The 24817-nt window shown below is 61.2% G+C and overlaps 2 protein-coding genes across 5 annotated transcripts in view; one reads left to right on the top strand and one right to left on the bottom strand.

The window, feature by feature from the left end:
• The first annotated feature begins 11555 nt into the window (after window positions 1-11555).
• Window positions 11556-17739, top strand: FAAP20 (FA core complex associated protein 20). 3 transcript variants are annotated; one of them, XM_046661509.1, is made up of 4 exons: window positions 11565-11683; window positions 12039-12177; window positions 12260-12552; window positions 17542-17739. In XM_046661509.1, the coding sequence occupies exons 1-4, from the start codon at window positions 11628-11630 to the stop codon at window positions 17612-17614; spliced, it is 561 nt and encodes a 186-aa protein (XP_046517465.1). In that variant the 5' UTR covers window positions 11565-11627; the 3' UTR covers window positions 17615-17739. The 3 variants fall into 3 exon arrangements, with proteins under 3 accessions (XP_046517466.1, XP_046517465.1, XP_046517464.1); XM_046661508.1 differs by having other exon boundaries at window positions 11587-11689; XM_046661510.1 differs by lacking the exon at window positions 12039-12177 and having other exon boundaries at window positions 11556-11683.
• A 1838-nt stretch (window positions 17740-19577) lies between these two features.
• PRKCZ (protein kinase C zeta) overlaps window positions 19578-24817 on the bottom strand; it is a 117883-nt gene continuing 112643 nt past the window's right edge. For both annotated transcript variants that reach the window (XM_046661507.1, XM_046661506.1), the window contains 2 exons: window positions 21382-21497; window positions 19578-21238 (listed from right to left, as the gene is read on the bottom strand). In XM_046661507.1, coding sequence (XP_046517463.1) covers window positions 21151-21238; window positions 21382-21497 — 204 coding nt within the window. In that variant the 3' untranslated portion in view covers window positions 19578-21150. The remainder of the gene's footprint in view (window positions 21239-21381; window positions 21498-24817) is intronic.

The following is a 24817-nucleotide window of genomic DNA, read 5'->3' on the forward strand; positions in this document are numbered from 1 at the left end:
AGAGGAGGAGAGGAGGGCGGGAGATGGACCGAGGACCGACGCTCCAGGGAGGCAGCTGTAGGGAAGGACCGCTCGGCCTGGGGCCACAGCGCCCTGGTCTTGGGTCGCCGAGGCCCCGAACCCCCAGAGGCCTGGCCCCAGGACCTCAGGAACCAGAGCTTTGAGGCCAAATGGCTGGAAGACACACGCTGGGCATGTGCCCAGCTCCTCCAGCCTCGGTTTCCCCTCAGGAGCCACTCTGGTCAGGAAGAGCCTTGGGGTCCAGCTCTGGGGCAGAGAATACAAGACATGCACACACATGTGCACACACAAACACAAACACCCATACACACACGAACACACACGCACACATGAACACACACACACACAACACTTGGTTGTGAGAACAGCCTGCCTGCAGCTCTGAGGCTCCAATACAAGGATGGAAAAACCCACGAGGTGGGAGCAGGGATGAGGTCCCAGCCGCGGCAGGGGAGGGCAGGCCTGCAGCCAGGCCAGGGCTGTCCCCAAACGGAGGTTGGCCCACAGGAATGACCACCAAGCACTCGCTGGGCAGCACCCCTGCCAGGGTGCCCTCATCCGCTCTAGGAAAAGCTCCAGCGGGCATCAGGAGCGTCGAGCTCTCTCCTCCCCACTCCCCCCCGCCCCCAGCCCCCAGCCTCTGGCCTCAGGCTCCATTTTCTCACCTCAAAAAGAGGAAAGCAGTTTTAGGCACCGTCCGGCTTCTCCAGCTCCAGTGTCCACCAGCCCACACCTGAGAAGGCTGAGAGGACCCTGCAGAGGGCCCCACTCCAAAGGACCAAGGGGAGAGGTCTTTGGCACCACCCCGCATGGGGACAGGTCACCCTGGGTTGCCATGCCCCATGGGGTCTGCCTGCATCCCACACCAGGACCCAGCCCTGCCAGCAGCCCCTGAACCAGGGGCCTGGCTCCCTCAAGCCAGGGAAAGAACCACACCCACTCCACACCAACGCTCCTCTGTCCAGAGGTAGTAAACCTACGTTGTCAAATAAGCTATTTTCCACAAACGTGCATTTCCACAGGGAAAAACACACCCTCCAGCCTGGTCATTCTCCTTGACTGCCTCCCCTGGGGGGCCGGAGCTGGCTGAGTGGGCGCTGGTGCTAGGGGAGGGGGGCATCGCAGGGTCCCACTGTTTGTCGGACCCTCTCCCACTTCTGGCATCTGCACTCTGCCACTGCTCTTTCACGAAAGTCAGACTGGGCCGGCCCGGTGGTGCAGCGGGTAAGTGTGCATGTTCCGCTGCTCAGCAGCCCGGGGCTCGCCAGTTTGGATCCCAGGTACGGACATGGCACTGCTTGGCAAAAGCCATGCTGTGGTAGGCATCCCATATATAAAGTAGAGGAAGATGGGCACAGATGTTAGCTCAGGGCCAGTCTTCCTCAGCAAAAAGAGGAGGATTGGCAGCAGATGTTAGCTCAGGGCTGATCTTCCTCAAAAAAAAAAAAGAAAGAAAGAAAAAGAAAGTCAGATTGTTTCATTTTGAACTTGCTTGACGAGAATTACAACCCAGCCAGGACAGGCAGTGTCTCTGTCGCAGCCTTTTTATTTTATTTTTTTGAGGAAGATTAGCCCTGAGCTAACATCCGTGCCCATCTTCCTCTACTTTATATGTGGGACGCCTACCACAGCACGGCTTGCCAAGTGGTGCCATGTCTGTACCCGGGATCTGAACCATCGAACCCTGGGCCGCTGAAGTGGAACACGTGCACTTAACCATTGTGCCATCGGGCTGGCCCCTCTGTCACAGCTTTTGAATCTGTGACCCTTCTCACGGGCTTGGCAAAGGGTCTGGACAGAGTGAGGAGTCCCTGCAGTGTGGGGGCTGCAGGGCCCGGGGAGGACAGGAGACCCCCGGAGCTTTATCCTCCTTCGCACTTTCCTTCTGGAGAGGAGAATCACCCATCGCCCACCTTTCAGGACAGGCCGGCGAGTGGGGTCTGGGAAGTGAAAGGACAGGGGCCCTGGGCAAGCGGAAGGCTCTGTCCGCCTCCGCCTCACCCCAAGATGGTACACGTGATAAAAGCACCCCAGATTGGGGGCGCCCACCATGCCGGTGCTGCAGCCTGGATGTTTGTGTCCCCAGATTCGTACGTTGAAGCTGAAACCCCAGTTAGGGAGGTGGGGCCTTTGGGAGGTGATTAGGCCGTGTGGGCGGAGCCATCAGGAAAGGCATTGGTGCACTTATGAAAGGGACCCCAGAGAGCCCCTCACCCCCTCCACCGGGTGAGAGGACGCAGTGAGAAGTCTGCCGTCTACACCTGACAGAGGGCTCTCCCCAGATCCAAACCCTGCTGGCGCCCTGATCTCGGACTTCCAGCCCCCAGAACTGTGAGAAGTAAGTTTCTGTTATTTGTAAATTGCCCGGCCTGTGGCGTTCTGTTACAGTAGCCCAAACTACCACAACAGCCAGGGCACTGTCCCCGCTGCTGGGCATCAGCGGCTGAAAAGAAACGGAGAAACTGAGGCAGCGGAGTGCCCCTCTTCCTGGCAGGAGGGCACGTCTCAGGTTCAGGGCCCAGGCCCACCAGCAGGTAAAGTGCAGAAGGTGGCAGGGTGGCAGGCCGGGGGCGCTCCTGGCGCCCTTCCCAGTGTCCCCCAAACGTTGATGTGACATTTGGGGGACAGTCAGGAGAGCCCCCTTGGAGCCTGCAGCCTCTGTGCGGCAGCAAGTGCCCAGACAACATCCTGTGCCTCGGGCACGTGGCGGGAGGCTCCTCAGGCTTCTGGGCCCCTGGTCCCCGTTCGTGGCCACTCCCCACGAGGTGTGGCTCCTGAGCACTTGAAATGAGGCCAGCAAAGCCATGCTCAACGCGCAAAGCACATACTGGGTTCCAGAGACCTAGTGTGAACAAGAGAATGTGTGAGAACATGCTGGTACGTGTTACACATTACATACAGGTGCCATGTTGAAGCATAACATTTTAGAGATGTTGGGTTAAAATGAAATATGTAGTCCAATGAATCTCACCTACCTCCTTTTACCTTTCCGTGGGTGGCGACTATAAATTTCAAATGACCGGGTAGGAGGGGCAGGCTGATGGACAAAGGCTGGGCGGCTGAGGGTAAGTTAGAGGAGGCTGGGTCAGGGTGGAGCTCGGGGACAAAGGCCCAGCAGACAGAGGCTGTGCTGCAGGTGACAGCCAGGGGAAGGCCGGCAGGGGCCCGTGCGGCTCAGCATCCATGTCACAAGACCCCAGGCTGCCGGGCGTCATAGGCCACTTTAGCACGGGTCCATCGCCCACTGTTTCCAAAAGTGCTGGGCAGTAGGGACGAGGGCAGCTGGAATCCACCCCAGGTGTCACCCTGCAGTGCTCCCACCAACTCCTGGGCAGGGTGGGCGGCCACCAGGCATCAGAGAAAGCCACTGGGGCTGTGACAGGCATCTGGGGCCCCTCTTTGTCCCCATAGGTCAAAGGCCTGAAGCCCTGGGCAGAGCTGGATCTCGATGGCCACCCCACGGCCAGACGTTCTCATCACATGAGGGTGAGCAGCAGTTATCCGGGGGAAGTGACCATTGCGTGGCACATCCCAGTGGGCAGCTCCCACAGAGGAGGCGGCCCAGGGGACTCAGCATGGCCTCGGTTAGCTCGACTCCTTTCAGCACCATCTTGGCCTGGGGACACTGCAGAGACGTGCCTGCAAGTCAGTGGACCATGGGCAGCCAGGGTCTCTGGATGTGAGCCTCGGCTGGCTGACCGTGGGAGATGAGGAGAGGCCGGCTGGGCATGGGCACAGAGTCAGGGTGGGACGTCATTTTCCTAAGGGTCTCCAAGGGCTGGTGGGAGGCCCTCCACAGCTTGGGGGCAGCCTGTGGGGGCACGTGGGAACCCGGGATGGGAGGAGTTGGCCTCACCATCTACTGAGCCTTGGGCCAGAGAAGCCTCCTCCTGTGCTCAGAGCGTCCAGCCCTTCCTTCCCTCCCTGACTCTGACCACCCCCTTGAGGCCACTCGGTGCCAACAAGTCAGCAAGGCCACCTGCCTGGGCAGCAGCATGGGAGGCCCGGGTTTGAGTCTCAGCCCGGCACTCACCGTCATGTGGCCTAGGACAAGGGGTCAGACAGCCTTGGGTCTCATCGGTCCCACCGGTAAAGGAGGGGAGCAACAGCACATCCATCGCAGGGCTGGAGGCGGGTGAACAGGCCAAGCCTGGGAAGTGAGGGCGAGACCTGAGGCCCAGCCCAGCGCTGGGGCTGCCCACAGGGCAGGGCGAGTGGGAAGCAGCTCAGAGAGGACAGGCCAGCAGTCAGCCCAGCCCAGCCCCCTCCCACCTGCGCAGACCCTGATGCAGACCTTGTGCCTTGTGTGCCGGTGCCTTTCTGAGAACTCAGGGACTGACCCCCAGCTCCACTCCAAGAAGGGCCTTGGGGGCACCGGCCAGGTCCAGAGCTGGGGGTCCAGGGGGTGCTCAGACATCAGCTGCCTGCCCTCCCCTGCCTGAAGGGGTGGACGGTGAGCACCAGGCTTACCCGAGAGTGACTGTGCAGGGTGGAGCGGGCCCCAGGGAAGGTGACCCGCACGTGCCGTGGCGGCCAGGCAGGCGCAGCTCAGGCAGGGTGGCCAGTGGTGAGCCTGCCAGGCGTGTGTTAGGAGAGTTTGGCCGAGGAGAGCCCCGCGTACCCTGTGGGAGAGGAAGCAGGCGGCATCGGGGCAGAGGTGCGGCTGGGCCTTCCCAGCGCCCCTGGGCCACCATGGCAGGACCAGCTCGGGGGGCCCTCCTGGGCAGGGCACGGCCCTCCTGGCAGGTGAGCAGCCGCAGCCCAGGGAGGTGCCCGCTGCCTGTGGTGGGCTGTGCTTCCGAGAATGACCACAAACCAGTCACGTGTCCCCAACTCTGGGGCCCCTCCCTCCAGTTTCCATCCCCAGCTTCCCCCGGCCCAGGGGGGTTTTCCAACTTCCTGCACACTCCTCCTCCCCAACCCTTCTCCTCTGGAGCGGCCAGCTGGGCTGAAGGTGCCTCTGGGACTAAAGGCCTGCTCCCTCCCTCCCTCCTGCCAGCATCCCAGCGCCAGGCCTGCAGAGGGGCTGAGGGGCTGGAGGCCCGACAGGGAGGAGGCGAGACCAGCAGACGGGTGGCCCGAGGGGGCTTGGAGCAGCTGGCTGCGTGGACGTCCGCCCCCAGCCTGTCCTGATTCCAGCCATATCTTGGCCCCACCCTAGGCTGCAGGCAGGCCAAAGACCAGTTCAGAGAAGAGATTCTGCAGGGTGGCAGGCCACTGTTCCCACTGGACAGAGAGCCTCCACAGGCCTCAGAGGAGGCCCTGGGAACCCTGGACTGTGCTTTGGCTAAGTGGTGGCGGGGTAGGGGGTGCAGGCCATGGAGGGTCATGTGGCAGCAGAGGCAGGAGCGCTCAGCGTATACCTCAAAGGCCCAGGCCCCAGGGCAGTGGAAGTGGGTGGTGCCTGGGGGGTCCCTGGGGCTCTTGCTACCTTGATGGTGAGGCCAAGGTGTCTCGAGTCAGAGAGCTGGCCTGGCTCCTTCTTGACCCCTGGACCAGACAATGGACAGTTATGCTCCGTCTAGCTGCCTGCCTCAAACCTGGCAAATGGAAAAGGGAGACACTGACCCTGCGCAGGGGACTGGTGTCCCTTGTTGTGTCATAAGCTGATGAGCCCGTGACCCCTGGTTGTCACTGGGCCCTCTGGTCGGCCAAAGGCCCGGGTCCCAGTAAGACTCAGAGGCAGGTGAAATAACTCTAGGTGCCTGGCCCCTGGGGGTGGAAGTGGTGGTGGTAGGGAGGAGGCAGCTCTCCCTGCCTGTACCCACCATCCCTGCCCCAACAGACCCCTGCCCATTATTACCAAGGAGGTCAAATAGCCGTCTGCTGACCTCTGACCTGGCCTCTGTGTCTGCGGGGCAGGGCTGAAGGCTCTGTGTCCTCTGAATAGAGGAGGGGTAGAGGGGTGAGAGAAAGGAGGAGGAGGAAGGGGAGGAGAGAGGGAGGAGGGGGAGGAGTGAGGAGGGGAGGGGAGAGAAGGAGAGGGAAGAGTAAGGAGGATGAGGAGTAAGAAGGAGGAGGAGGGGGAGGGGTGAGGAGGGGAGGGGAGAGGAGGAGAGGGAGGAGTGAGGGGGTGAGGGGAGCAGGGGGTGGCCCTGGCTGAGGCCCAGCGGCTCCTCTCCTGGACTTGCCCATGCTGTGGGCCACACCAAGCTCCCGCCAGGCCAGCTCAACGGCCCCTGCATGCGGAGGCCCCCAGGGAGGGAGAGGAGAGCCTTCCATATCGGACGTCCCTCACAGCACAAGGTCAGGAATCGCTCACACAGAAATAGGGGTGACAAGCAGCTGGGGTTCTCGGTGGTGATGGGGTTGGGCCTAGAAGTGGCAGGAACCTGCGGGCATCTCAGGAAGTCGAGGACCCACCAGCAGATCTGCCACAGGAGGCAGCGAGTGGGCCGAGCCTCTCCCGTGGGAGCCAAGGAGCCCGGCCTCCCTCTGAGGTCCGCAGATGCTCCAGCTTGCCCTCTGCACCTGCAGGGCTCTCCAGGAAGTGCCGCCCCGTGCTGCCCATTCGGAGCCCTTCCAGGAAACACGTGGGTCTGTAGCTGAGCTGCCTACTCCAGGCCACGCTCTCAGCCAACGGTGGCGGTGGCCTCCTCCGCTTTGGCGGTATGGTTGCCAGGACCCAGGGGCTAGAGAAGTGGATTCAGGATGCCCTGCTGCCCCCAACCAGACCCTGCTCCGTGTTTTCAAGCTGCACGAGGTGCAAGAGCCCCTCTGTCAGCGTCCTGTGGCTGCTGCACAAATGGCCACAGACTGGGCCTTAAAACAAGGAGATCCACCTATCCCCGTTCTGGAGGGCCGAAGTCTGAAATCAAGCTGTGGGCAGGGCTGCGCTCCCTCCGGAGGCTCTAGCGAGGGTCCTTCCCACCTCTGCCAGCTTCTGGGGGCTCCAGGCGTCCCTGGGCTGGGGCCACATCCCTCCGCCTCTGCCTGGATGTGCCTTTACTGTCATGCGGCTTCTTCTCTGTGTGGCTCTGTCCAAACTCTCCTCTTCTGGCAAGGACACAAGTCATACTGGACTTATGGCCCACCCTGACCAGTGTGGCCTCACCTTAATCTGATTCCATCTGCAAAAATCCTATTTCCAAGGAAGGTCTCCTTTACAGGTTCCCAGTGGACATGAATTTTCGGGGGACACTGTTTGACCCCCAGTATCTGCAAAGCTTGGTCTCTGCTTGACTTACACTCCCCTAGGAGGGGTCTGGATGGCCCCCTCTCCGCTTCCCTCAGGGTTAGTGGACTGGCCCCCCTGGGCCGGGCACACCTGAGGCTCTGGGGTCGCTGTGGGGCAGAGCGCACAGCTTGCCCTCCTGGGAAGGCAGACAGCACCCCAGCTCTGCAGCTCCTGCTTGTGGGGCGGGAAAACCCAGCAGCGGTCAGGAAGGCCTCTCTGGGAGCGGGCGCCAGAGCAGAGCCAGAGGGACAGCAGGACATGCCACTTGTGGGGGGCAGGGGGATGGCAAGGGCAGAAGCCTGAGCTGGAGATGGGGACAGAGGAAGGGTCAGTGCGGCCGAGCAGAGGGCAGAGGAGGAAGTCAGGGGCGGGAGAGGTGGGGACCTCGTGGAAGTGACAAGGTTCACTAGAAACATCGGGAGAGAGTGGCTGGGCTTACAAATGGCACTGCTGTCTTCCCGGCACCAGCCCCCCAGCTGCCCCTCAGCTTTCAGGTGCTTGAGGTGGGGGCTGGAGGCTGTGCTGGCCCTTAGCTCTGGCCTGATGACTGCTATGTTCCAGCCACGGACACCCACCCACTCTGCGGCCGTGAGGAGAGGCCCTGCTCCCGCACCGGTGAGTGGGCCCCACACGCCTGCTCTGCCGCCCGTCGGATCCCGCGACGTTTCCCGGGCAACTGTTTCAATCCAGCCTGTCTGCCTGGCGCTTGCACGCCCACAAATGCGCCTGCCTGGCTCCGGGCAGGCTTGCCTGCTTGGAATACACCGGCCGGCAGGTGTGGCCCAGTACAGCCCGCTGCATCAGGAGGCCCAGCTCTCAAGGCCATTCTCGCCTGGGGAGCAGGCACTGGCAGTGCACCGGCAGTGTACCAAGTGGGTGCCATGCAGCTCTGCCACATGGCGAGGGATGCAGCCGCCCGTGCCACAGGAGCCCTGCCTGTCGCCAGCTTCCCTTGGCATCTGGACAGCCGTGCCACTTTCTGGGCCTGGCTGTGCCTGCCGGCCCTGACCCTGTCAGACTGCCTGTGCCATCTTGACCCCATTTGCAGGTGGCCCGACGGCAGAACTGGCCCCCCGGAAATCAAAGGAGGGGTGAGGAAGCCAAGTGGGGCTCAGGCCACCCCAGTCAGCTCTGGGCCCGGGTCCGGCTGACAGGTTTTGCCTGGCCCAGGCCCTGCCTCGGAGCAGAGGATGACCAGGAGTCCCAGCGGGGCTCTTGGGGGCATCTACGCTGGTCAGAGGCAAACCTCACCCCCTGTGGAGTGAGGAGCCCATTGCCGCCTGCTCTGAGGACTCCAGGAGCCGGGACACCTGCTCCTTGGTGGTAGAAGGTGCTAGGGAGGGACGGGCCCCGACCTGCTAGCTGCCAACGACACCCTGATTCTGGAATGGGTGCCTTGGAGAGGAGGGGGAGTCTGGTTCATCACCCACAAACGTGTCAACAGTGAACGAAGCAACAGAGAGCACAGAACGAGGCGGCCCGGCAGCCAGGCCACACCTGTGGCTGCAGAGTGTGGCTCTGCCACTCCTGCCCATTTGAGCAATTTCTGCTTCGCCCGAGGGGTGCCTCCTACAAAACACTGGAATAGTCTTTGTAAACATGAATTTTGGCTCATAAAGAACTTGTTTTCACAGTGCCAGTCAGTCCCAATCAGAAATTATTTTCCACTGAAGCTCATTGCCCGTCACTGCAGCAGACGGCACAGAAAAAGCGTCTTTTAATCAAGTTCAACTTTTAAACTTCCTCCAGCCCCACCCCTGCCACCATCTTGCTGATAACGCTGGGACAGCCAGGACAAGGTGGGCCTGGCGGGGTGCACGGTGCTCCCCTTCCACTCCTGACACCCCTGCAGGCTGGGCCGCAGTGGGCAGCTGTTGGGGCAGCAGTGGAATGGGGACCGGCGGCGCGGGGCGGCTTCCTGACCAGCGCTGCACCTGCTGCATGCCTGGTGCAGGGGTCACCCCAGCTCCGTCCTCCAGGGCAGTGTCCCAGGCTGTAGGCCCTGGTGGGGATGGAGGGGAGTTAATCCCCAGCAGCCGGATGAAACCAGAGAGGAGGAGCCCCCCAGAGGACAACTTTTTCATGTTGCTCTGGCTCCGCCATCCCGAGACTGCCCGGCCCCAAGGGCCTCTGTTCCACCAGTTGGCGCAGGCCCGGCCAGGGGTCCGGTTCCCCTCCCCTGGAAACCAAGGGTAAATGAGGCTCTTTGGGGTGGCTTAGGCCAAAGGAGAGTGGGGGCCCCCCACCTTCTGTGCCATAGGCTTGAGCCAGTCTGAGCCCAGCCCTGACAGCCCCCTGGGACCTGCACCTCCTCAGGGCACCTGCCCTCAGGCCATCTCGGTAGTCTTGGGTCCATCTGAGACCCCTCCCCTCTCCTGCCTTGCTCTGCCTTTCTTGGGTCAGGGAGCCGGACCATGTGAGATCTGAGGAGGAAGGGGAGGGAAGGGGCCGGGAGTGCCTGGGACGCTGAAGACCTCATGCTCGGTTCCCTGGGGCCCTGATCCACAGCAGCAGCTGCTCACACAGATGTCCCCACGTAGCTTCCCAGCACAGCCCGAGCGCTGGGCACACACTGGCTATCTGAGGCCTGGCGGGGCCTTCCACTGCCTTGGGGAGGCCTGGCGCCATTCCTCCTGGAAGTCCCCATGGCTGGCTTGCAGAAGTGTGGTGACACTTCCAGGAAAGGCTCTGAAGCGGCAGAGGCTGATGCCAGGACCAGCCCGGACTGCGTCTAGGAACCCCAGACACAAGCTGTTTGGGAGCCCTCGGTCAGCTGGCATTTGCAACGTGCCAGACCCGGCAGCCCCAGTCTGGCGTTCTCTCACCTGGGAGCAGGCCCAGCCACAGCTCACTGCCTCCAGGGGCCCGAGACCCCTTCGCTACAGCAGCTCTGTTTGTTTATACAAGTGGGATCTGTTTTCCAGCAGTTGGCAGGCCCTGGGGGTGAGGACTCCATCTGCAGCATCTAGAACGGTCCCCGGCACAGGTCGGGTCTCAGGGAAGGTTTGGTGAATGAGCCTGCGCCGGCTCTGGAGGTCTGCGCTGGCAGCTGGATGAAGGACGACCTCAGTGCTACAGGAGGACGGCTAGTCACTTGGTTGGCCTTGCCTCAGGGGCGGGGGGCCCTGGCACTGGAGTGTGCTACAAGAAGGAGGCCAGCACGAGGGGCTGGGAGGAGGGTTGCGGTGTGAAGAGGAGCCGAGGTGAGGAGGCTGGAACAGCACCGTGGGAGCCCCGGTGGAGGTGGGTGCAGAACAGAGCCCCAAAGCTGCTGGGGCGGGGAGAGCCAAGGAGACCCAGCACCCCGAGTGACAGCTGCCTGTGGTCCCTGGAGATGAGCTGCCTGCCCTCAGCCCCCTGTACACCCCAGCCCTGGTAAGGGCGGGGGTCGCCCCAGGGACACACCTTGGGGCCCACAGGGCGCTGGTGCAAGCCCAGTCAGGACTGGCAGAGCGTCAGCAGCGGCCGAGGGTGCCTGGGCGTCTGCTGCCACCAAGTGGTGGATCCCACGGTCACTCGGTGAGAGCAGCTGGGGCCCAGGGTATCAGTGAGGCCCCTCACAGGCTGTCCACACCAGGCCCTGGGGCCAGGACCCCTGCCCTGGCTTGCCACCTGGACTTTGTCACCTCACTTTTTGTCTTAATTGAGAAAACCAAGCTCCTCTGTTTGTAAGTAAACAGTCTCCTCCTGGGAAGGACAGCCCTGTCCACAGAGCTGGAAACTGAGGCTCAGAGCTGCTCCAAGCAGCCAGAGGTGGCTGAGCCCAGGCGGGCCTAGCAGCCAGGTGCGTGGGCTCTAACTGAAGAGGGTGCCTTGGAGAGGGGGGCCAGGGACCCCCTAGTGCGACTTCGGAGGCCTCTGCAGAACCCAGCTTGCCTGCAGGCGACAGCAGCCGGCTGGACTGGGCAGGGCCTCCCCCACTCTCTCCTCACTGGAAATGCCTCCTACAGGGCCAGCACGCCTCCCCCACCTCGTCCCACCTCTGTGGTGGAGAAAGGACCCTGGCCTCAGCCTCCCCAAACGTTGAGGTCAGGACACGTTCCTCTCTGATAGCGTCACGGGGGAGAGGAAGGCCTGGGGAGCAGGGCTGGGGGGTCCCCTGGAGGAGGTGGGGTCCAGCGCGCAGGTCTGGGGGCGTCAGGGTCAGGCTGGGGTGGGGGTCGGGGCGGGGTCCGGATTCTGACTCCAGGGCGGGGGTGAACGTCTAGGGCGAGGATAGGCAGTCCGTGTCCAAGGCGGAGGCGGGGTCTGTGTCCAGGGGTCTTGAGCCGGGCGGGAGCAGGTGCCCCCCGGGGTCGGGGGTCGGGGGTCCGGGTCTTGCGCGAGGATCCGGGGGCGGGATCTGCGTCCAAGGCGAGCATTGGGGGTCGGGGGCGGGGTCAGGTCGGGCGGGCTTCTCACTTCCGCCGGACGCGCGCGCTCAGGGCGGATGGAGGCGGCGCGGAGGCCGCGTCTCAGGCTGAGCCGCCGGAGGCCGCCCTCGGGGGGCGAGTGAGACCGGGGGTTGCGGGCTAGGGGAGGGGAAGGGAGCAGGAGGGGGGCTGCCGGGTGAGGGTCCCAGTGTCCCCTGGCCGAGGTGTGGCTGGTGTCACGCCCCCACGTGATTCCCGGAACCCGCCTCGGTGCCGCCCCACCCGCCATCCCTGGCTCCTGCAGCCCCTTCCCCTCTGAGACCCAGCTGAGTGCCCCCACCATGAGTGCCCCCATCGCTGAGTGCACCCCCGCCGAGTACCCCTCTAAAGTGCCGCCCAGCCCCCACCCTGCTCCTCTGCTCCCTGTGCTGCGTAGTGCCCAGGCCGAGTGCCCCCTCCGCTGAGTGCCCCCACGCCGTGCTCCCCAGGCCCCCCAGCGCCCGCCCCGAGTCCCTCCAGGGGGGCGGCGACGAGTGTGCGCGGCTATGGGCGGAGCTGCTGCGCGCGGCCCGCGAGGATCTGAACCTGGACGGCGAGCCGCCGCCGCTGCCTGCTTTCCCCGGCCAGGTGCGTGCTCCGCGACGGGCGGGGTGACCTGGGGGTCTCCGACCCGGGCGTGATGACCGCGCCCGATGACCCGGTTTTACAGGAGCCCGGGCGCAGCCCTGAGCGCACCACGCCCTCCGAGGTCTTCACCGTCGGACCTGAGACCTTTTCCTGGACGCCCTTCCCGCCGGCCCTGCGGCGAGGCCGTGGCCGCTCTTACCGGGTGCTCCGCCCGGCCGGGGGGCGCCCGAGGTCCCCCGACCGGGCCCCGCAAGGATGCCCCGCGCCCGAGCCCCGCGGGACCCCCAGCGCCGAGGAGCAGCCGTCGGTGGAGGGCGCACCGGGCTCGCCGACCCTGCGCAGCTGCCCTATGTGCCAGGCTGACTTCGACCCTGGGTGAGTGTGCCCGGCCCTGGGCCTCCCTCCCCTCTGCTGCCACAGCCCGGTGCCCCCAGCCCTGTTTGGAAACCGCAGCCGTTTTTAGGGCCTGAGACTTGATGCCTGAGCTCAGCTTCTGCCGTCTAAAGTAATGTTTCCTGCACGAAGTTAGCAAGCGGTGACCATGCCAATTAGCCAGAGGATACAGGGCTGTAGGTTGGGGGTCCACATGCTGGTCCCCATCTGGGGCCCAGTGGACAGGCTGCAGTCTCCACGGCGAGGGCAGGCAGCCTCTTCTCCAGCTCCTGCCCAGTCCACCCTGACATCAAGGTCGGGAACCTGGTGGTGCCTCCATCCCGGGGCTGAGATGTCTCCGGGGCCCGGAAACCCAATCCACGAACCTGGGCCGCGGAAGCAGAGTGCGGCAAACTTAACCACCAGGCCGCGGGCCGGCTCCGTGTACCTTTTTTGAAGTAAGGGGGGTGGAATCCAATTTTGCTAAGAAGTTGAATCCAAACCACCCAGCTTGGTGGGCCGTGTGTCAGACACCAAGGACACAAGTGTGGGGGTCGTGGGGGTCACGGGGGTCCAGATGGCAGAAGGAGCTTGGTCAGGTGAAGTGAATGGGCATCAGGTTTTGGTGAGCTCCAGATTTCGTGTCTGGGAAACCGTGTGGCTAAGTCACAGGCACGTCCATGGTCTCCAGAAGCAAAAACAGCCCTGGAGGGTGAAGGGAATGGACTCCAGAATTAGCAGCTGACGCCAAAAACAAAAGCCATCAGACCAGTTACCGGAATACACAGCACGAAGCTGCACAGGAAGATCCTTAGATGCTGCTGCTTATTCAGAGAGATGAAATCCCCATCTAAAGGATCTAGGTTTCTCCAATCTGTGGCGTTTCCTGGGAACCAAGCCTCTGAGGGCCTGGTGTTGGGGGTGAGCCCCAGTGGCGCCCTGCTAGCACTTGCCTGCCATCTCCACGCAGCCCCGCACGGCTCAGGGTGGGGCGCGGAGACGAGAGTGGGCTGGTTTGGGTGAGGCAGTGGCGGTCCCCAGGTGGGGCCTGTGTACGTGGGTGAAGCCCCAGCAGGTACACGTTGGGCTTGACAGAGGGGCCGTAAGTGGCCCACGGCCAGACATCTGGCTCCCTGGTGGCAGCAGAGAAGGTGCAGAGCGTTTCCACACCCAGCACCCACTGTCCCCTCTCCCGCCTGTGCTGTCGTAAGCTGCAAATATTGACTCCCTGGCCAATTCTTTTTTTTTTTTGAGGAAGATTAGCCCTGAGCTAACTACTGCCAATTGTCCTCTTGTTGCTGAGGAAGACTGGCCCTGAGCCAACATCCATGCTCATCTTCCTCTGCTTTATATATGGGACGCCTACTACAGCATGGCTTTTTGCCAAGCGGTGCCGTGTCTGCACCCAGGATCCGAACTGGCGAACCCCAGGCCGCCAAGAAGCGGAATGTGCACACTTAACTGCTGCGCCACTGGACCGGCCCCTCCCTGGCCAATTCTGATGAAGCAGCGAACGCTTTTAAAATAGTGAAGTCTTCTTGATTCATACCCATCAAAGAAATGTGGGGGCAGAAGACACCGTTGGAAGGCCTGGAAGGAAATCCGCTTCCTTGGCAGAAGCCCTTAAGACTCCTGATGCTGTCAGGGCGCCCCAGCCTCCTCCCCTTTTAGGGGCCTTTGTAAAACCTCGGATTGCTCGTATTTCTACACAGTCTATAAAAAGACTCCCAAAGACAGGGACGTTAGGGAGAAAAGAATTCCAGTTTTGAGCTTTTTAAGCAGTTAAATTAAGGCTTGGCAGAGGGCCTTGACTTCTCCAAAGTAGGTGTCAGTGCAGTTGGATCCAGGTCTTGGCGTGTCTGGGATGCTTCTAGCACGTTCTTCCATTTGATTACAAAGGAGAGAGTTCTCGGGCCAGGACACACCCCCGAGGCTACAGCCATGACTGGGGGACAACAGAGCGTCCATGTCGTGGGCAACGGGGCTCACATCCATGTGGGATGCTCTGAGACGCAGACAGCAGGAACCTGGGGCAAAGAGACTGGTTGCAGGGTGGGTGCAGGGGGGGCACGTCCCATTTAGCAGCTAGACACAGTAACTGAACTGTCACATTGTCCCGTGACTGACCCTAGAAAAACCTTTGCTTCTGGTGGTTCTTAGGGCTTTTTTGACAGTGCAGCGCCCTGTGCTGGGCGGGAGGGGCGGTGCTGGTCCGCAGGAGGCCGGTGACAACCGGAGCTATTCGGGCTGAGTGTGGGTTTTGGGGAGCATGTGCGGGAGGACTAGCTCACCGTTTTGCTCAAAGTTTAGCGCTCTGCGGCTCACTCAGAGAACCGTTTTATTCTCTGATGTGACGGAAAAGTACATATGGATTCTGTGAGGCGTGTGTGAAACGCCATCCCCTCGAGATCCCCTTGCTGCTGTCTTCTGATGTCCTGGGAGTTTCTGATGCCCGTGAGGCACGTGGTGGTGGGGAAGATTGGCTCCCGCGGGCCAGCTGACGTGAGGAAACCAGAACCTAAGTAGCGTCCCCATTTATCTGCTGATCCTGAGCCAGTTGCTGGGACCTTACAGCTCCGAGGCCCCTCCAGCTGCTTGGCACCGAGCCCGCTCTGCCCTGTCCGCCTCGAGAAGCCACTGGAGCATCTCAGCTGAGGCCCCTCTTGCAGCTGTGCCAGCCGCCCACACGTGGGATTGCCAGTGCGTCTGTGAGGCAGGGCTGTCATGATGCAAGCTGAAGAAGCACCCAATGTGCGATCTGGCAGAGATGAAGCCTGACACATTCCCAGAGGGTGCTCCCCACTGGAGGGACACTGCCTAGACACCCTTGCACAACATGACCTAGGTCCAGATCTTAGAATCTTCTGGAAGCCTTGGAGAAAGCTTATGGAGGGGCTGGTTCTGAGCACAAGCTGAGGCCTGACAGTCTCAGACGGGCTGAGTGGCCCCAGGGACTTCACAATGCACTGCCCAAGGTCTGCAGACCTGAGACAGTAGCCGAAGGCCACCAGAAGCAGCACGGGCTCCTGGGAGCAGCTGGGAGTTGGCTATGGGGTCATGTTAGGTGAGAGGCTGGCCTGGTGTGGCCGTGGACCTCAGCCCTTGGCTGCCATGCCTTGGAGTGAAAGGAGGTCATTCTGGGCTCAGGGCTGCAGCTCTGTGGTTCCAGGGGAGGGCCTTTTACATTCTGGCCAGTGAACTTAGCCAGTTGACCAGGACAGTCCTGGAGGTGGCTGGAGGACAGGCCACGTCTTGGGAGGTCTCTGAGGGTAGGGAGAGGCCATCTGGGCTGGCTGGCAGGGTGTTCAAACCACCTCAGAGGCCGTGGCCCACGGGGTGTTTCCAGAGGGCCCCACAGGACTCATGGCACTTTATACGCCCCTGGGTGGGCCTGAGGTGGCCTCTCTGCCGGCTGCTGGGTGCCCCGATGGGGAAAGCTGGTGGGGCCAGACTAGTGTGCTGTGTCCTGCTCTGTAAGGGCAGGTGGGGCCCGCGGCCGCCGTGACACCTGGACGGGCATGGGAGCCACAGGACGCAGCAGCCTTGGGTTGCTGGAGCAGAGCAGAACCTGAGGGTCAGTCGTGCTCCCAGCACTCACCTGGGTCTGAGGGCAGAGGCTGTGGGGACACACGAGTCCCACCATGGAGTGGGTCATCCCCCAGGCTGCTGAGCCTAGGGAGACGTAGGGAGGCTGGGCCCATCTGGCATGAGAAGGGCTGCAGGAGGCGCTGGACCAGCCCTGGCACAGCAGGAGGCCAGGAGCTGAGGGGAGGCCGACTGACTGGTGGGCCCCAGATTGCAGGGGACACAAGGAGCATCGCGGCTTGCAGCCGTTGGATGGGCGACTTTGTGAGGGGGTGCAGTTCCCAGCTGTGGTGTGCAGGGCACAGTTCCTCGGATGGGGCAGTGAGCCACATGGCTTCTGGCAAGGTCTGGCCAGAGTCTGGGCTGGAACTGCCCTCTTAGCCCCCAGTAGCTCTGCCGCCTTTGGGAGTCATGGCCGGAGCCAACCAGGCACGGCCTCGGCACATCAGGGACGGCCTTCCCTCCTTGACAGGGTCAGCAGAGGTCAGGGATGAGGGGCGCCTGCTCTGTGACACACATCCAGACCCCTCCCCACACTCCTCCGGACACGAGGGGCCAGCCCCGCAGACGTCAGAGCTTCCGGAATTCGGGACGGCAGCTTGAGTTGACTAAACCCTCTCCCCAGACGGGCTGAGTCACCCACATCAAGACAACGACTTCTCAGGCCCAGGCTGCACACCCACCTCCCATCCATGGCTGCCTCCTGCCTCTCAGACGACGGCAACTGCCCTCCCGGGCACCAGTTTCCTGCTCTTTTCGGGTGGCAAGTGGGGTGATGGTTCTAAGAGAGGAGGGGATGCACCGGCCTTTTGTTGATGCAAAGACACCTGATGGATTTGTCCAGCTGACGGGGCAGAGCTCCTGCCGGGCCGAGGAAGGACCCGCCCTCGACCTTGAGACTGGCCAAGCTGCCTCTGCCACTGTCCTTGCACTGCCACCGTCAGGCCGGCCGTTTCTGCCAATTCTCTTGGTTGGCAGATGGGCTTTTGGGGCTGGCCTTCAGGCTCTAGCAGTTCACCAGGACCCACGAGGGGCTTGCGCTGAGTGGGCACGAGAATCCCCTGGGGGCTTATTCAGACACAGGGTGCCGCCTGGCCTCAGATGCGGGAACCTGAGAACCCCTGCCTGACGAGTGCTCCCCAGGCGTGTGTCCAGGGCGCACTGGGAACCTTTGACCCAAGGAACAGGATTTGGAAAGGCCGTTTCCGGTTGGTGCGACCCCTCCCTGCCCCTGCCCGTTTCTGACCAGCCGTGGAGGCCGGCACGGGTCTCTCTCCACCAGTCTTTGGTGCACGTCAGCACCTGGGAAGGGCAGGAAGGTGCGTGACGGATGCTCTGGCCAGGGTGCCCTTCCGTGTGGTCAGCACTTCCCTCTGTGTGAGTGACCACATCTCCTCTCCCTCACAGGCTGGCCCCGCTGGACGTCGATAGCCACCTCGCTCAGTGCTTGGCAGAAAGCACAGACGATGTGGTGTGGTGAGCTGCCCGCCTGTGCAGCATGGCATCGTCTTCCCCTCAGGCCTGGCTGGTGCAGGGGCCTGGTCTCACTCCACCGGCCAGAACCACCTCCCCTCTACTCGACATATTAAAAAGCTACATGTTAAAGACGTGTCAGTGTGAACTGCTTGTGGCCCTCTCTCTGCTGAGACCGAAACACTGGATCCTTTTTCTTTTCTGGCTTATGCTGAGCAGTGACTTCCTGTAGTCGGGAGGCTGACAGAGCCGCTGGGTGGACGGACCCAGTCCCAGGCAGGTAAGCAGAACCCGGGTTTTCATACCTGTGTGGGCCCCATCTACAGACACGTGGACGGGCTCAGGCAGCGCATTTTCCTAAGTACACGGGCTTGGCTCACATTTCACAGCCGTGTTTTAATTCCCCACATGAGCTGGTTCCTTAGGCAGCTGCAGGTTATAACCAGGGGCACAGATACTGTCACGGGTCTGGCCAGAGTCTGCCCCGGCACCTCATCACTGATGGGTGTGAGCGTCAGAGCAGCTTCTCCCCAAACAGGGAATTTAAGGGGAGGGAACGGCCCAGCGCCATCGGCAGCGGGCAGGCCAGTCCGCCAAAGCAGCCCGAGCCAGCCACATTTGCTCAGGCTTCCGGTCTGCATGGAAAATGGGGGAAATGGTCAGCCCTAGATTCTGGAAGAGCTGGACTTTGGTGCCAACTCATGCCTCGTACCCAGTCTCCCTCACGGCCATGGGGGCCGCAGGGCCCTGGCGCAGAGGGAGGAGCATGATGTGCAAACCAAGATTAACTTCCAGAGGGTGATGCTTGCCTTTTCAAAAGGGCTTCACACAAGCCCTGAAAAGACACAGAGGGACCTTCCCTGCAAATGACGAGGTGCAAGACACCAGTCGGAAAAGGCTGCGTCCTGTGTGAGTCCAGCAACGAGATGCCAGAAAAGGCAAAACCACAGAGGCAGTGAAAAGACCCGGGGGGGGAAGGGCGAGTAGGGCAGTGGGACTGGTCTGTAGGGGCTATAATGGCAGATACGTGTCATCACACATTTCGTCCAGACCCGGAGAATGGCCAACACCAGGACGGGAACGTGGACTCGGTGACGACGGTGTCAGTGCACGTTCCCAGCTAGAATGGAAGCAGCCTCTGTGGGGTGTGGACAGCTGGGGGGCGCTGCGTGTGGGGTGCGGGGGACACATGGGAACTCCTCTTGGTTTTGCTGTGAACCAGAAACTTCTCCAAATAAGTCTATTTAAAAAAAATACCTGCAAAACCCTCTGCTTCCTGGAAGCACCTACTTTTAACGAAAATAACAACAGTAAGCGTTTTCATTAAAGTCTTTAATGTGCAAGAATACGAACGACCTTGGCCGTTGAGGGTGAGACTCATCCACAGAAGGAAAGCCGGCCGGCGACGGGCTCCGCTCGTTCATTGTACAAAACCACGCGGCTGTATTTACTGCTTTACAATCGCGGCGTCCGCAGTTTCCATGAACTATGTCAACAGGACACACACTGGATCGTGACCGGAGCCGTTTGCAAATGTTGGGGTTTCTGTTTCCAAACCCGACTTCAACACATCCTCCACCTTCTTTAATTGATAAAACAAGTGACTGGATATACGAAACTCCCCCTCGCCACCAGCACACCACACATTCACGTTTGTACACGAGCAGCCAGGACGCTGTTTGGCAACACTGAAAGAAATGCCTGAAATGTGAACAAACTGTGGCCCCATGCTGCCTGAACAGAGGCGTTCTCTCTGTGCCCAGCGCAGCAAATACTGACCCCTGTCAGGGGAAAGGGGGGCTTCTCGGAGGCCGTCTGTTCCCCCTTCCTGGGCGCCCTGGGGGTCTCTCCCTCCCCAGGCAATGTCAACTCGCCCCAGCGTGCTGCCCACCAGGCATGAGTGACCGCACACCCCTCAGACCGGGGCTCTGCTACTGGGTGTCGCCACTGGGTTGGGACATGCCTGAGACCCAGCGTGGCCCTGGACCCTGCTCTGCGGCTCTGACTCTGGTCTTTGGAGGCAAGTCTGCCAGATTACCACAGGGAGCTGGTTGGGATAGGTCTCCACATTACATAAAAGCTGCTCTGCCACCCAGGGGCCAAGCTCGGCGGGGGGAGGGGGGCGGCCCAGGGCGGGGCTGGGACTGCGTTGGGGCCTGGTGGGCGCCAACATGGCGCTGAACCCTGAGAAACCCAGCGTGAGCCCTGGGAAGCGGGGGCCACGCTTGTCCACCGACTTACAGCAAGGCGGGCCTGGCCACGGCAGCTCCTTCGTCTCCACTCCTCTTCCCATAATCTGCCCCTAACCAGCACCACACGGGGTGGGGGCAGGGGCAAGCCTGGCCCGTCACAGAGCACAGAGGGGTGGTGGCAAAGTAGCCACGCACGCACGAGGGACGCTGGGGACCCCTCCCGCGCTCGGCCTGGGCTCCTGCCACCTCTAACGTGTTAGGGACCTGAAAAGACCCAGGTGATTCTTCTCTTTCTAGAAAACCTTCAGTTTGGTTTTTCAAGCTGTCCCTTCACCTAAGAAGGAGGGTGACCGAGTGACACGTGCCACCTACACGGACCCTCGGAAGTAGGAGCCGTGCTGTGTCGGGAGGACGCAGGGCGTGTGTGGCTGTTCCAGATTTATTAACTTTAAGGCTCGGGCCCATCATATATAGAGCTTTTTAAATTTTCTAATTCTGAGCATTGTTATTCCTGATAAAAATATTTTCCAAAAATCTCATACATAACACAAGACATCATGTAGGCACTGCTTAGTGTTTTCAGAAATATATTTTGTGCAGATTTAGTTTTCAATTTTTTTTGGTCTCCTGGTGCTCTGGGTGAGCCACGTTTGAGAACCTCGGTAATCCAATTTTCCTCATCGCAGTCCAGTGCACCGGCCAGGACCCGGCTTCAGCGTTAGACTACAGCGGCTACGTACATGCTCAGTATGAAAATACTTGTTAAATATTAACAACAGGAACTTACCGGGATTTAGAAAATGTTGCGAATTTGTAAAAATTCTTCGTTGCAGTGCATCCCTGCAGGCACTTAGTCCCCCGGCCCCAGCCTAGCCTCCGCACACACAACACCGCTCGCCCCTCCTCCTCACGTGTGGGTCGTGCCTGCGACGCTGCGCAGGTGCCACACGGAAAAAAGGCATCAAAGGGAAGCTTCAACATCATCGGTACGTTTTATTCCTCGGGGCATTACAGGCTAACTCTCCTGGTGGAGCAGGTGAGTTCTGTTTCTGTGGAAAGTGTGCACCTTCGAAATCATGGGACAGTTTCTCCCTCGGACACGGTCACCGCGGGTCCTCCGCGACGCAGGCACAAGAAGCGAATTCCTCCAGCACGGAGCGGCCGCGCGGGCCCAGACGCGAGACTGTTCTGCTCCGAGAAGCACCCCGGACGCCTCCCTCCGCGGTCTCGGCGGCAAGCGCCCCTCCCTGGCGGCACCCGGAGCCTTGCGCCCAGCCTGGCATGCATACGCTGTGGTTAAGGATAGAGTTAGGGGTCATTCACAGACGTGTCCACGACAGAGACGACGGCCTCACACGGACTCCTCGGTGGAGAGCAGTAACGGGTTGATGTACTCGAAACCTTCAAACTCAGACTGGTCGATCCTCTTTATGACGTCCCTGTGCGCACAGGCAGAGAGCACAGCTGCTGGGTTGGCCCCTCACGTAAGACTCCCCCCCACCAAACCCACCACAGACGGCAGACAGATGCCCCTCTGGCAGCAGGACGGCGTCCTGACCCTCGGCCCCCCGGCAGGTCTTACTCGTCGTCCGGGGTCAGCTGCACGGGCTCGCTGGTGAACTGTGTGTCGAAGTTGTCCAGGCCGTAGTCGTCGGTGATCTGCGGCTGGAATGGCGGGAGGGCCTGCTTCTTCTCCAGCTTGGAAGACAACACGAGAAGCCAGGTCAGCAATGTGCCTCGTCTACCGGATCAAGCATTTTGCATGGACTTAAATCACAGAATGGAACAGGAAGAAACAGCATTTACGATGCCTCATCTGAATGCTGACTTTTTTTCCCTTGAAACACAAAGTCTAGGAGAAACTAAAGTTAGAAAAATCCTATTTGAGCTGAAAAATGCTGGCAGCACAGGCTGTGCAGGCCTGGTACCTGGATGGGGCATGAGGCCCGAACTCCCTCACAGGAGCCCCATGTGGGCTGGGGTCTGCGGCCCCGCCCTTCAACCAAGTGAAGCCAGTTTTGAGTTTTCCTTCTTTCTTACGTCTTAGAACCCCAATCACACAGGAGCTGGGACTTGGCAGGGACACAGGTACCCCCCGCTGGCGCTCAGTGACTCCCTGTCCCCCCGGGGCCCTCCTCCCACTAAAGTCGTGATTGACCGTTCTGACTACTTCTAACCCCAGGGGATGCCCAGAGGTGATACGTGGGCTCCTCAGGATCTGGGTCCGGCTGCCGACTTGCCCTTCACACACACGTGTGGCCCAAGAGGGCGGCGAGCCGAGCGCCCGGGGTGGGCAACACTCAGCACACACAGGTGAGGACAGTGAGGGCCTGCTCGCTCGCTCAGTTACACACTCACACGCTCACACACTCAGTTCCACACACTCTCTCTCCCTCATGCCCTCACCAGGTGTGTGCTGCGCACCTGTGCCGGGCCAGGCATGTTCCTAAGAGCTGAGACGGAGCCGTAAGTGAGAGACACTGGTCCCCGCCTCCTGGAGCTGTCACGTCGGGTCCGCTCCCTCCCACGTGGCCACATGCCAGGCCTGGGAGCAGCCGGCTCTGCAGGCCAGACCCCTCAGCTCTCAGGGCCGGAGCAGCGTCGCTCACACGACAGACTGCCCAGGCCTTTCGGAATGCATCGCTGTGAGCAGGCAGGGCCCCGGGAGCGGGACGGGCCGCAGCCGGGCGGCATTGTGGGGACACAGGCATTCCCGTCCTTCATTACCTTCCTCTGCAGTTACCTGTATTCCTTCGTCAGTACAAAATATTTTCTGATAAAGAGTGGACAAAGGGCATTTCTTAAACCATTTTCCCTGCCTTAGGTCTTGGGACGCTTTAAAGAGATTTAAATAACAAGAGTCAGAACAGACCCGGAAGTGGGGCAGCTGGGTGCCCACCTGGGGTCCTAAGCCCACCTACCACCCCAGGCCTGTCCTCTGCTCTGAGGGCCCGAGGTGGCCTCAGCCTCCCTCGGAGAGTGTCCCATGTGCACGTCACCTCCTCTTTCCTCAAAGGCAGCAAAGAGGGATGGTGCCACCCTGGAGTGACGTGCCCATGCAGGCCACCACTTAGCCCTGCTCCGCATGGCCAGAGAGGATGCCGGAAGGGGGCCGAGGAGGAGTTTGTCATGGCGGCCAGGGGAACCCCAGGTCTGAGGTGATGGCCTGAAGGAGGTGAGGAAGTGGAGCACAGCCGTGCAAAGGCCCTGAGGCAACAGCATGCTCGATCTGTCAGGGACCATTAAGGGGCTCAGTGAAGCCTGAGTGGAGGGGGCAGGAGGTCACTGGACAGAGGAGGCTGCCACTGGCAGAGGCCAGGCAGGAAACCGGCAACTGGCCAAGATGTGGTTGGCTTGGACCAAGATGGCAGCAGTGGGGGTGGGGAGAAGGCCCAGACCCTGGAGAGTGAGTCCCCGAGGACTGAGTGGGGTCAAGGGGGACTGCAGGGTCTGCAGGGTCTGCAGCCTGAGTGAGGGGGCTGCTGGTGCTGTGTGCTGGGGTGGGAGGGGCCATGGAGTCAGTGGGATACGGCGCACCCTGGTGTCTGATTTGGTCACACTAGATGGCCAAGTGGAAACGTCTGGGAGCTGATTCATGGCACTGATGGGGAGCAGATCACTGTCCGCACGGCCATGGTCACCTCTGCTACCACAGTGTGGAGGACGGAGGGCGGCCCCAGGTGGGGGGACATCAGAACGGCCACCACGCAGCCAGAAGACAGCACTGGCTCTCACACACAGAGACGGCCGGTTTCACCATCAGCCACAAGCTTCTCACCCCCCTCAGCTCCTGGGAACCCCGCCCCACAAACAAGCAGGGGGCCCAGAGGCGCGGGCTACATGGGTGTCGCTGTGGGGTGCTCCCGGCGGTCACCCTACACCCATGGGAGGCACGGAGCCCGGAGCCATGAACATGCACCCTCAACCCTCTGGAAGCCTGGTCAGGGGGTCTGCAGCCTGGACTTTAAGGCCCAGCGGCGCCCACGCCCTTGAGGCCTGAGGAGGCGCGTGCTTGCCGGCCCCACCCACAGGCGGACACCCAAGCAACCTCCCTGGGGAGGGCAGTCTGGGTGGACTGGGGGGGAACAGGGAGGACCGGGGAGCAGGTCTGGAGTTGTGACCCCATCCAGGTCTACCCTCAGAGACCGGGGACAGGCACCCAATCCCCACGCCTCCACCCCCGCTGGTCTCCACCACCTTCCTTGCCACTCTGGAAACACCCCAGTGAAGGAAGCATCCTGAACGCACCCACAAACCCCGCGGCCAAGGGCCCCCGGCTCCTGCGACACCAGCACGCCAGCCGAGGGACAGCCTGGAGCTGCGTCCCCTGCAGACAGAGGACTGGGGCTCTGGGCAGCGGAGAGCAGCCTGTGGGCCCTCAAAAGGGACTAGGCACAGCCCCCGTGGGAAACCATTGGGCAGCTGACCCGCAATTCCACTCCTCAGTGTCTGCCCGAGAGCGAGGAAAATAGCGTCCACACGGAGACCTGGACACGTGTGTGCTCAGAGACCTGGACACGCGTGTTCACTGCTCACGACAGCCAAGAGGTGGGAACAACCCAGCCTCCATCGACGATGTGTGTATGAGCAAAGTGCGGTGGGTCCTCAGCCATAAAAGGGAATGGAGTTATGACACACGCTACGACACAGGTGAAGCTTGACAACATGATGCTACGTGAAGGAAGCCGGACACGAAAGGCCACACGGTGTCTGACTCCATTTCTATGAAATGTCCGGAGTGGCAGATCCACAGACAGAAGGCACATCAGCGGCTGCCAGGGGCTGGGGGAGGGGGAGTGGAGAGCAACTGCTCACAGGGACGGGGTCTCCTTTTGGGGTGATGAAAATGTTCTACGATTGACTGTGGTGACGGTTCCCAACTCTGCGAATGCACTAAAAACCTCTGAATCGTACACTTTGAATGGGGTGAGCGTCTGGCTTATGAATCACGTCTGCATAAAGCTGCTAAAAAATAAATAAAACTTTAGAAACAATTTAAAACGAAAGCCAAGAGGAGC

This window comes from Equus quagga, chromosome 5 (assembly GCF_021613505.1).
Source record: "Equus quagga isolate Etosha38 chromosome 5, UCLA_HA_Equagga_1.0, whole genome shotgun sequence".
NCBI lineage: Eukaryota > Metazoa > Chordata > Mammalia > Perissodactyla > Equidae > Equus > Equus quagga.

Bases quoted from the DNA above. Each gene is read 5' to 3' on its own strand.
- FAAP20 (XM_046661508.1), top strand. From the start codon at position 11,628: ATGGAGGCGGCGCGGAGGCCGCGTCTCAGGCTGAGCCGCCGGAGGCCG. The intron at 12,178-12,259 runs GTGCGTGCTCCG...CCGGTTTTACAG, and splicing joins TGCCTGCTTTCCCCGGCCAG to GAGCCCGGGCGCAGCCCTGA. The intron at 12,553-17,541 runs GTGAGTGTGCCC...TCTCCCTCACAG, and splicing joins CAGGCTGACTTCGACCCTGG to GCTGGCCCCGCTGGACGTCG.